Here is a 12,172-nt window from a genome sequence, read left to right on the forward strand (position 1 = left end):
TGAAAGAAAGCCTCTTCTGAATTGCAGTGGTGGAAGTGAATCCTTCTTCAAATGTTTTATGATGCCAATTGTCAATACAATTAGTCCAGATTGTTGAATGAAAGGCGAGCCACAGATCAGAGACTGTTTTAAGATCACTTTATAAAATTCCAAATTTAACAAAAGGTCTTAAGTTCATTTGGAAGCATTAGCAAAATTGCATTATCACATTAAAGTAAAAAATGATTCCATGTAGGTTATTGAGGATTGTCCTCCAAAAGAAGAAATTAAACAGAAGCATCAATTCAAAAGAAGCAATAGTACAAAACTGAGGCACTGCAAAGTACACATTGGCGCAATAAACTTTTGAGTTGACCAGTGCATCTGCAAGTTTCTCCAAAGACCCGTTGACAAATTCAATGATATTCAAGCTATGGTTCTTTAAACACACCAACCAACCAACCAAGCAAAAAAAAGTCTCCAAAGGGAATAGAAACTACGAGTAGCTAGTCCAAATGGGCCATTACAACAAGACACAACCAAAGAGGCCTGACCTCCTTTGGCTTTCGAGCAGTGGCTCTTACAGACAACGGGAATGTGCAATGAACAGTCTGAATGTTTCAACTAATCAGTCCATGCTCACATTCGGGCACAATCCATCCATCCATCCATCCATCCATCCATCATGCGTTCTCCACCCATTCTGCCCTTTGGTCCATTTACAGCATGTCGTCATCTTCTCCTCCCCCGAACATATCAGAGAGCTTTTTGAAGCGAGGCCCCCAGTCGCCGAGGTGGTCGTAGTCCTGGTCGCCGCTGCTGGATGAGTTGAGAGTGGACAGGCTTCCCGCATCAGAGCCGCCTCCCTCATAGTCAAACACCAGCAGGGAGTCGTAGGGGGGCGCCGTCGGGTCGTTGTCAGCAGCCTTCAGGTTCTGCAATCGAGCACACGGAAGGAAGGAAGGAAGGGCTTGTGCGTTAGAGCGGCAAAAAAATCTCTGCTTTTTCAACCTACTTTGTGTATGGTAACAACACATCACAAATGCTAAATAATATGCACTCGACTCACGTCATCAATGAAGTTGCCGATTTCCTCTGGGTTGGCGGGACGAGGTCGGTACTGCGGAGCTGTAAGGTAGACTGGCTTCACGTCATTCCTGAACACCTCAGGACGGTTGTCTAAACCTTGGTGGAGAACACCGAGATCGTAGTCCTAGAAGACCGTGTCATATAAATGGTCACTTCAAGTTAGAAAAAGTCGACAGAGACTGATTAGGATATATTTGTATTCACGGTGATGGATTGTGGTTCATGCAGGCTCACGTGAGTGAGTCGTGTTTGTACCTGGTCATCCTCGCCACCTCCCTCTTCGTCATAGTAGTAGATGTTGTCTCGGATGTCGTCGTCCTGCAGTAGCGGCTCTTTGGGTTCTCCCCTTCGTCGTCTCGCTAACAGCAGCAGTAGTAGCAGCAGCACTGAGCGCACGAGGCAGAGGAGAGACGCCATTACAGCAAAACAAACATCGCTGTGATGAAAGAAAGTAAAAGCCAATGTCAGACTCACAGAGAAGCAAAAGGATTCCTCCCAGAATTCCCAGGATAACGGGAAGGTCTGCGCCGGCTGCCACGCGTCCTTTGCACATGACATCTTCCCCGGTGCAGTCGCACACTTTGGCCTGAACCGTGCTGTCTTGCTCCAAACCCTGGTTGTCCGCCACTCGAAGAATCACCGTGTATTCGCCGCTCGGCAGCTCCGTGGCCAAGTTCAAGATAATTCCCGTTTCTACAACAACAGACGGCGGACTGGCGTTACGACCGTCACGCATTTGCAAAGGAGCAAAGTAAAAGGTGTCGCAATACATACTGGAGTCGTTCATTCTGGCAGTCCAGTTGTTCTTGGACGCGCCCTCCAAGGCGACTCTGTACGGAGCGGCAAAGCCGGGTCCGTCTTTATCGGTTACCGACAGCAACTGAGGCACGGGTTTTTTGTTGCACACCTGGGGAACACGACATTGGATTCAGGAGTTGCGGCTTGAAATATTCAGTCAAAAAAATGCCATCGGTGGTTCTCGAAGTGTGCTCATTCTCTGGTGCTGTGTAAAAGATCCCTATATTCAATACAAGTGCGTTTAAAAAAATAAGGGGGGGGGGGGGGCAACACAGTTGTCTGCAGGGGAAAAAAAGAAAAACACAAATCGCCGTTTTCTTTGAAACATTGAAATGAATTTTCTCCCCTCGACCTGGGCAAGTTAACACGTTTGAGGTTGAAAGTGCAGCAAAAAAATGAACTATGCAGAAACCAAATGGCTGTATTCAAAAATTGCAGATGTGGACGCAAAGGGACTTTTACCGTAAAAAAACGCTCCTCAATGGTGGGTGCGTTGTCATTCACATCTTCAAGGAGGATCATCAGCGTACCTGTTCCTGTGGCTGGAACTTCATCTAGTGGACAGACAAGGCAAGCTCAAAGAACTCTTCCCTTGAATTTCATTCTTAAGAATGTCTGAATTTGGAGCCAGCTTTAACTTGAATTGCTCCAACTGTATGTTTAAGAAGCTTCTTGTCGGTTACAGCTGTGGAACCTGTGAAAGCATAGGCAAGATTGCGTCTTACTCACCATTGTCATATGCGCCAATGAGCGCTGTGTATTTGTTGTCCTTGACAAAGATGGACTCTCTGTCCATGGCATGCTTCACAGTGATCAGGCCTGTATCTTTGGCCACGTTTAACCATCCAGCAGGGTCACTCACGATTTTATACCTGCATTTGAGAAACCAATTCAGCTTCAATGCAAAATGCATACACTTGCCGGTAAAAGAAAATAGTCGTCTCACATGACCGTCTGCTTGCGTGCAATGTCTGGATCCGAAGCGGTGTACTGCACCACGTCGGCGTCGACGGGAAGGTCTTCGAGTTTCGACACCGATTTCTCCACCGGATCAAAGACCGGGGATTCGTTAACGTCAAGCACGTTTACAATCACAGTGGCCGTGGAGGTGGGCAGGGGAATAGCAAAGGGAACTTCATTCTCCACTACAACCAACAAGGTATGTTTGCTGTTCTGCTCAAAGTCCAGACCCTGCGTTGTTCAGAAAAAGAGATTCCAATCCTGTCCAGGTCACGACATTGTGCTGTGAAAAAAGGACTCGATTTCATACCTTGACAGTCGTAATGATTCCCTCGTTCTTGTTGCTTCCGGTTTCCACAGAGAACAGTTTTTTGGGGTCACCACTAATAATCTTGAACTTTGCATTCCAGGCTGGAGAATGTGGTTCATCACCATCTGTTACGGTCATCTTTAAGACTATAACGTCCACTTTATTTTCTTCCACCGATGCATCGTACTGCGGAAATTAAGAGGTGAAACTAAAAATCCTGGGACAATTCAGGAGCAAAATGAACGAAACAGGTACTCACCGAGTTCTGGGTGAATTTTGGCGCATTGTCGTTGCTATCAGTCACAGTGAGAATAACTTTGGCCTTTCCAGTCAGCCCCTTACCCTTCAAGTCAGCTGCCTCCACTTCTAAAGTGTACCTGGGATATTTCTGTTCAGAAAGAAGGAGAGACTTTATGGGAGGCTTTTGTTCAAGTTTACAAAAACTATTTCCTTGTCTACATGGTGCACTGACAACAGACCATTAAGATTTGACCTGTAGTGCCAATAAAAATGGTTTTGCCACACAAAAAAAAAAAAAAAAAAAAAAAAAAAAAAAAAAAGGCCTCACCTCTCTGTCTAAGCCGCCGGCATTGATTCGGATGCCGCCAGTCACTGGATTAATGGTAAAAAGATTTGCCGCAGGAAACTCGGGATCTTGACTCACAATACGGTAACGGATATCAGAATTGTCATTGTTTTCCTGATCCGCATCCGTGGCGTTCACCTTGATGACCTCAAAACCTGGCAAGTGAAGAATGACAAATCTATGCTATGACAACCAGCAGGTCGTTTGAATTTCAAATGAATGATTGTGTATCGAGGGGAGGTGATCATCTTTTATCTACAGTCAGCCGCTGAACTTGCCCTACTACACAGTATAATATATATATATACATATTTTTTAAATCCCGTCTTCAAACATACCTTCTCGTGCAATCTTTTTTTATTATGGTGTGTTGAATAAAGAAATCTATTTGTTAGCAGGTACCTGTTGGTGATGCCTCAGCCACTTCTCCCAAGAAGGTATCCTTTTCAAAAACAGGGTTGTTGTCATTTTGATCAATGACATTGACAATAATTTCCATGGGCTCCTCAGCGTTTCCAGAACCATCTGCCACGGCGAAGGCTTTAAACTGCACACAGATGGACAATGGTAGGCGTGTGTACAGCAGTAGACATTTTAAGCATGGATTTCTCCAAAAGAGGACCTCACTCACCAAGTACCTGGCCTGCTTTTCCCTGTCCAGCGGTTGTGTGAGGTAAAGATTCCCGGTGTTTCTGTCCATGGTGAAAAGACCAACAGGAGGCTGATCAGCTCCTGGACCAGTGATGCTATAAAAGATCCTCTTCTTTTGGTCTGCATTGGACCGAATCTACACAGAAGGGAGGAGAAGGGAGGCTAGCTGGCTGGCTGGCTTTCTGTGTTTTTGCATTCCAAGTATGTATGCACAATCCAAAACTCAAAAAACGGGCCTTACTTGAGATACTTTGAGGGGATAGGGACCTCGGTCATTCTCCGCAACGTTAATGTCTGGAATCACCCAGTCTCTCTTTCTCCTCCGTAATCCTCCATTAGACTGGGGGAATTGCAAGACTGGCACTTCGGCATCATCAGTTCTCTAAAATCACACAACGGGAGCAGGAAATGAACACTTGTGCCACAGCACACCTTTGGACACCAAGGTAGATGCTCGAGGGCCGCTATGCTAGATATTTCCCCCTTCTCCAGCTTCATTTAGATGACTCTCAAAGTTTAAAAAAAAAAAAAAGTGCAACCATATTTTGCACATTTTAATGCAGCCACAAGAGGGCGCAATTGCGCAATTCAGTTATTTTCAGGCTTAAATGAACAGCTGACCATCCAAAGTCGAGTCATACAATCAACCTTACACTGCATTAGCATCATTTTGGACTTGAAGCAAATATAGTTGAGCACTAATGAGAAGGGTAGGAGAACGCCACATGAAAATACCTAGTACTGTCCTGCATATTTTTGGAAAAGATGTGTTGGGGCTGCTGCGATCTCATCCTACCTCTGAATGATATAATAGCCTGACAGGAATGGTCATCTTGCGCCCTTGAGAGTCCCAGGTGTGCATCAAAAAGTCAATTTGACCTTCATGAAGAGACACCGGCCTGTTGACCTGAATGAAAGGAAAAAAAAAAGATTAAAAAAAAATACACACACACACACACACACACACACACACAAAAGGCCAGCACATTGTTTAGCTTTTTGGTTTTTATTATATAATATATTTCAGTGCGCTGGACAAGCAGTCCACCATCTACTTCCTTAGTTAGAGATTGATTGTGTTTCATTCATACAAGGCTCCAGTTATGGTGACAAAAGAAGCAGCATTAGAAATGAAACAAAATAGCTCACCTTCATGACACCATCAGTTTGGACGGAGAAACGCGAGTCTTCACTTGTAAAACGAAATCTTGTGCGACCTGAGCAGTCCGAGAAGTCCACTAGAACAGACAAAAGAAATGACAATGTTTTGTTGTGTCATTGCATTAAGAAAGTAAGTCAACCAATTTGTCCTCGGTGGGAATATCCTTGAAAATGTACCTTTACAATACTATCCAGGCAGTGTTGTTGCGTTAAGAGAGGAGGAAAAAAAGCAAACAAAAAAAACTGTGCTCTATCTTTGCAGCTGTTGACATGCTTTGAAAAGAAAGGCTTTGCAAAACAGGCTTGGGGACATTTAGTGGGTGCAGGAAAGATCATTAGGTGAGCCAAAGCAAGCTGAGACTTGAGCTTGTTTTGACCTCAGAGTATCAGTCATGAAACGCATTTCAACATTTGAGCCCTTTCCTCTTTGAAAGATTTCCATTCATGTCATAAGCATAAGAAACAATGACGCAGACAAATGACAATCAACAAAATCAACTTTGTGATTGCTCTTACCTTTGCCCAACACGGTGCCCCTTCCTAAGTGCTTTCTGGTCACAGTGAAAAACTTCATGTCTGACTGAAAGCCAGGCACGCATGATTGCTCTTCAGCAGAAACTACGGCCCAAGCCTAAAAGAACATCAACAGGGAGTGTGAGCTGTGCATGCGAGCAAATCGGACATTGCAATTTAGTCTTCACGTTGAAGCTTGACTCATCGATCACTTTGTTTCAACGGTTAGTTTGTCGGTTCAAGTCGTTCCTCATACTTGACTGCAATGCTAAGGTCAAAATGGCCACGATTTGGTTTTAATTACGCAGTTGCGCCGCGAAAAAAAGGCAATCATCTAAAACGCCAAATGCGTGTCTGATATGCAATACTGAAACAGGAGCTTGGCCTATTTATTCCGCAATCCTTTGGATGATTTCATATTGCAATAAATATCCAAAAAATATAGACGAGTCTTTCAAATTCAATGGTGACAAGATTAAAGAAGGCGAGCGTTAACCTGTCAAGGCGGGGCGGGCGGGGCGGGCGAGGCCCTTTTGCTACGTTCGAAGACACGCACTTTCAAACGTCTTTCAACGTCTTGCTAGTTTGAGTCCATCCGAATGTTAAATATAATCAGGTCAATCAAACAGACAATCGAAAGATGTATGGAAAAAAAAATCACCTCCAGTATCTCGCTCCAAAGGTGAAATATCCGGCGAATTTACGGCGACTACATCAATTTAGCGAAAGGCAAGCGCTAATATAAATGCCATCTCCAAAGTGGGTTTTTAGAACAAATGAATCCGGAAAAGAAATGTACCTTCTGATACGTTGGGGGGAAAAAATCAGCCTGTAATTGAAGCTCACCTGAAGAACGACGGCCAAAGTTCCCCCCCACACCGCAAACGTGGCGGCCCTCATCTGCCCGCTATGATCCACAAAAGCACTCTTTGAAATGCTGACGATCAAATAAATGGTGTATTCCTCAGCAGGCCGGACTGGAGCGGAGTCGTGTCGACGGACGGACGATCGGACGGAAGGAAGGAAGGAAGGAAGGACGCCCTTACTTAGGCGAGGTAGTTGTCGAAGTGAACACTGTCGGAGCTGCAGGTATTTTCAATGTGTGACGTCAAGTCACAGGTGCGCCACTTCCGCCTTCCACATAAGGACACGCAGGGAGGAAGGGAGGCCTGAGACACGCCTGTCATCCACGCCAGATACCGACAGCCGCTTAGTCACAAATACGGACAGACGAGCTTTTGAAAGAAGATCTGTATCGATGCTTGGAGCTGTATAGCTACAACTTTCTGTTCCGCGTTTATCTTAATTCAAGGGGAGGCCACACCTCCTCCCTTTGCTCGCTCTCTCTCTCTCTCTCCCTTTCTATCTCTCTCTCTTTCTTTCAAGTGAGTCTGTCTGTCTGTGTGTCTGTTTCAAGTGAAGACGTGAGCAATATTTACTGTCTCCTAAGCCCGATTGAGCCAAGACCCATTTGACAGTTGAAAAAGCCGGCCAGCAGCAGATTGTATCCTTTGCTCCGGTAACACATTGGGCCAACTCCACACAAAGGCCCAAAAAGGCACACGTCATTTCAAATCAATTGCAACAAACACCGTCTTTTCAAATAACACACATGTTGTTTATTAGATATCAACCATACGCCACTTTTAATCCTATTAAAACGATATTTGAAAACAGTTGCACGACTTGAAGTCATTGGTCACGATGAAAAAGCCATTTATAATTCATTGTGGTTGCCCGGGTCATTTTCTTGCCACTGCCCGCCGCCGCCGCGTATTATATGACTCATTGGGTTGCGAGTAACAACGTCGATTGTAATTGCAACATAAAGGGGCTGCTGACTGACGCACGAGTCATCAACAGTAGGAAGGTTGTGCAAAAATATGTTCATGTTAGCAAATGCATGTTCTCTCTCTTCATGCTTTTCTTTTCCGGGTATCACAAAAGTCTGCAGCTTCGGGTTAGTCCACATTCACAGTTCTGTCCATTTGTGGCCAGTTCAGGGGTACCAGCCGGGACTGGCTCCAGCTCAGCCCAGACCCAAGTGAGGAGATGCGGGACACAAAATGGAGTAGTACAAAATCAAGTTGTCGTCTACTTTCTTCATAAGAGATAGTATGAAGGTATGCCAGGGACACATTTGGACTTTTTGTTTCCTTATCATGTTGACTCTCCTAATCTGTTGCCATGTAACTTGCGGCATTGTTACAATACGAATAGTAAATAAGGAAGCGAAAGACAAATAGTTCCCCTTCCAAAAAGGAACAATGTCTCATTTCAAGGCTTCCTTACAAAGTAGATGTAGGGATGATGAAAATGCAATTGAGTGTGTGTGCTCTTCCCTTCCACTCATGATCCCACAGATGGACAAAGAACCGTGGGTGCAGAAGAAAGACTGCTCCATTTACATTTGCCACCACTTAACAAGTGAAAGATGCGGGATAGCTATGAAGGGAGGCCTTGATGTAAGATAAGAGGAGTTACAAAAGGAGGGGGAGCAAAGTTAAGTGGCAGCGAGGCAGCGTCACATTACAATGTTTGCTCCATTTGTAGGCCTTGAACATTTCTTCACATTTGAAGAAAAATTCCGTTTCGATTGGTGGAACACATGAAGAAAGTTAGCATTACCCCCAAGGGGAACTGCAACTTCTCCTCCTAGTTCGTTCCCAGCAACAGCTGTCGACATTGATTCGTTATTGCTGATCAGAGAGTTTGTTGGTTGGGCAGATCCAATGTATGAGAAATAGGTTTTGAATAACAATGTAGACTATCTGACATGATGGCCTCCAGAAAGAACATCCTTTATCTCGTCTCAGGAATGGCTATGGTTAGAACTTCCCACACATTTCTCAGAGGAATGGGTCCTTTTAGTCTGCTCCACCTGTGAAAGCAAACTTACAGCTATTCTAGATGTTAAGATTTCATATTTGATGGATTGGATTTTGTCGTCTAGATTTGGGCTTAACATAGACAGACCAATTATAGACGTCGGGCTAAAAGACGTCTATGGTTCTGTGAGCTTGACCCATCTTGATGTGAGCTTTGACCAAGATTTGATTCAAGGAAAAAAAAACTGGATCAACTTATTGTTGAATTTGTTCGAATGAAGATCTGAATGTCAACTAAGCGGCGGTTTATTCTTATCCTATGTGGAATTTGGCCCAGTGAAAATATTCTCTCTATCTTCATCACACTCAAACAAGCACTGTGTCCTTGCACTTATCAGGCTGGAATGTATAACAGTCTCCCATGAACCGTGTTAATTAGTACACAACGCAAAGGGAATGGAGAGAAATGTTCCCACACAAGGTAAACAGACAAACAGTACAAGAATGGAAAACACAAACGTTTATTAATGAGGAGGAATACGCAAAGACAAGGTTAAAAAAAAAAAAGCACTGCTTAAAGAAGAAACACGCAAAGAAATAAATATTAGGAAGTAAAACATTTGTAAGAAATGCCTTCCATACACATTGAAGTAAAAGAGATGAAACGGAAAATAAATCCAGAGCCTTCCGTGTTTATCGGCCCATTCATTCCTTTTGAATTCAATTGAAACTTGTCACTTCCGCTGCATTGCCCTTCTTTTGCTTCAAAGCTAGGCGGAAGAATCAAGAATTAAGAATCATTGGCTAGCTAGTGTAGTTGGTCATTATGAACCTGCACACACATTCCTGACATGTATTTTAGTCCAAACATCAAGTTGTTCATAATATTGTAATCACCAAGTCGAAACTCAGAAGCAAACAAAAAATGGTGCTCTTCTTTCCGTTTTAGCAAGTCTGTGTGAGACATTTGCTGGCTCCCATCTCGTCAATCATTAACTTGCAAAGTTAATGTTTGTTTTTTTTACGTGCCAGCCGGTGAAGAAACTGAAACTTGTTTTTTTTAAGCAATGAGGTCATTCAGTTCTACGGTATGATAACTTCATCGAGACAATTGTTAATACAAACCCCACATTAGAGCAAAATAACACATGTGCTGTATGCTATGTTGGTAACGTTAAATGAACGAGCAGGTTCAAACGTGTCTTTTGTGTCCTGAGTAAACACAGGGAAATGTTTGCTTTACTTTTGTGTTCAAGTCTGGCGCTCCAATTTGCTAGCCTGGCAAGCGAGAGCCAATGCAGCCAGCTAGCGATTGGCTTGCCAGGCTACCAGGTTTTTGATTTTACATTTGGATTTAGTTTGGTCCAAAGACATCTCCGTTAAAAACAATCGTCGTGACTATTGTCCTTCGGTGGTGGCTCGGTGATTCCAACATGGAAAAGAAGAGGAAAATAGAAAGTGGCCATTCATTCCATCCCTCCCTCTCCCACTGCTGCTGGACGTGCGGAGGAGTGTTGTTGATCCCGATGCCAACAGCTGACTCCAAGCATAAAAGTGCTACCATGGACTTCCTCTTAAAAGCCCATTATCAGGCTGCTCACAAGCTTTTAGTTCCCTTACACTCAGCCTTTCAATCTCCGATGAGAGCTTCCCATCTTAGGAAAACGTTAACCTTCACTTATTGTGCAGAAAGGTTTTGGGACTGAAATATATACATAAAGGAAAGTATGTTTCATATCTCATCATGCTGTGAGGGAAGTTTGAGGGAATCCCTCAACCCACTGAAATGGGTTGCATGAAATGATTGATGGATCTGGAAATAATGATGGCAAGCCTTCATGCGACATGTTTGTGACGGACTTGTTGTTGTTTCCCTTTTCCAAACAATCACAAGCCCACAAAGCATGGGGGGAAAGGTCATTCGATACATATATCGAATATAATAATAATAATTCATTCAATTTGTATCGCGCTTTTCAAAAACCCAAAGACGCTTATGGCTTATATGATATATTAGTCAGCCAACGAGCATCCCCACATTAAGTCTGGCGTCAAAAGTGAACGTGCACAACCGATAATCACGTCAACAAAATGTTGTTGTTTCTGTTTCAAACTGGAAGTCGCTCCCACAATTCCCGCAAAGGCTTATGGGCTGTAGGAATAAGGAGGATTGTGTATCCAGTAATATGAGCCACACTGCCTCTATCAATGAAACGCAAAGGATAACACTAAGCCTTGCGGTAACGTGGCCAATATGCGCATTGGATGTGTTTTAGAATGTTTTGATCGACCAACTTTAGGCCAACTCATGAAATCAACAAATATGACCAGATTCGTGATCATGCAAAATCTCAATGGGCTGGATTATAGGAGCTGGATGCGTCCCACCTGGCCATATTTGGCCACCCAGCCCTGATCCGTGATAAGGCATCATGCCAAAAGTCAAAAGAAAGGCAGGGAGGAAGAGGGTGAGTTCAAATGACTAATCCAAACTTGTCTTATCATTTTGGGATCATGCCTTCCCTTAAAGCAAAGTGTGTACCTTCTGAAGTAGCATTTCCTTCAACAAACTGAGTGAGTGCCACCCCCACCGTCTTAATCCAACTCTTTTCTTATCTGCCTGCCTGAAGGTAAAGCCTGCAGGTCAGACTGCAAAATATGCAGGCCCCACCCGCACCTTAACCCTGCTTCTGCTTCTGCTTCTGCGTGTGTGTGTGTGTTTAACGATCGCTCCTTTGTATTTGCCCATTCGGTGCGGGTGTGGTTACGCGTAACAATTACTACACACATTTACGTGTAAATAAAGGACGGACGGACGGACGGACAGAGGACTGCAAAATCAAGCAGTGAAGCTACTAATTCAAAGAAAGGATGTCTTTGGTCCCATTTGAAATGCATCCATGCATGTTGCTTCATCCTCGGTCAGGCTAAGATAGTTTGTCAGGTGTCCATGTTTGAAAATTCTCTTTTGTCTGCCGCTGCTACATTAGCTAGGCAAATATTCCGGTATTGCCGTTCTGACTCAAATGAGGGGGCAGGGAGAGCAAAACTCTCATGTGCGGAATTCACCTACGCAGGGGGTCATGGAATGTATCACTCACTCGCTGGTAGAAAGGTGAGGGAACGCTGTGATCGTAGCTATTTCCATTGAGCTTTTCTGATCATTCACTACAACTCAAAAGTCAAGCTCAGTGCATCCTGATATGCTCTTTTCCAAATAAAAAGAGACGACATGCACGAAAAGAGGAAGAAAAAACATTCTCCGAATGTTCATCATCAACTTGTAAACGAGACACC

The 12,172-nt window shown here is 43.9% G+C and overlaps 1 protein-coding gene across 1 annotated transcript; it reads right to left on the reverse strand.

Moving 5' to 3' along the window:
• Positions 1-121: 121 nt before the first annotated feature.
• Positions 122-7,241, reverse strand: cdh1 (cadherin 1, type 1, E-cadherin (epithelial)). Its single transcript, XM_037271389.1, has 18 exons — positions 6,894-7,241; positions 6,051-6,165; positions 5,523-5,611; positions 5,170-5,280; positions 4,615-4,755; positions 4,354-4,509; positions 4,125-4,269; positions 3,705-3,877; positions 3,396-3,524; positions 3,137-3,322; positions 2,813-3,057; positions 2,596-2,738; positions 2,329-2,420; positions 1,843-1,975; positions 1,543-1,761; positions 1,324-1,454; positions 1,049-1,192; positions 122-914 (listed from the first exon to the last, which is right to left on the reverse strand). Exons 1-18 carry the CDS (start codon positions 6,945-6,947, stop codon positions 699-701), a joined length of 2,622 nt encoding a protein of 873 aa, XP_037127284.1. The 5' UTR covers positions 6,948-7,241; the 3' UTR covers positions 122-698.
• Positions 7,242-12,172: the final 4,931 nt, after the last annotated feature.

The sequence above is a fragment of the Syngnathus acus genome, chromosome 15 (genome assembly GCF_901709675.1).
Source record: "Syngnathus acus chromosome 15, fSynAcu1.2, whole genome shotgun sequence".
NCBI lineage: Eukaryota > Metazoa > Chordata > Actinopteri > Syngnathiformes > Syngnathidae > Syngnathus > Syngnathus acus.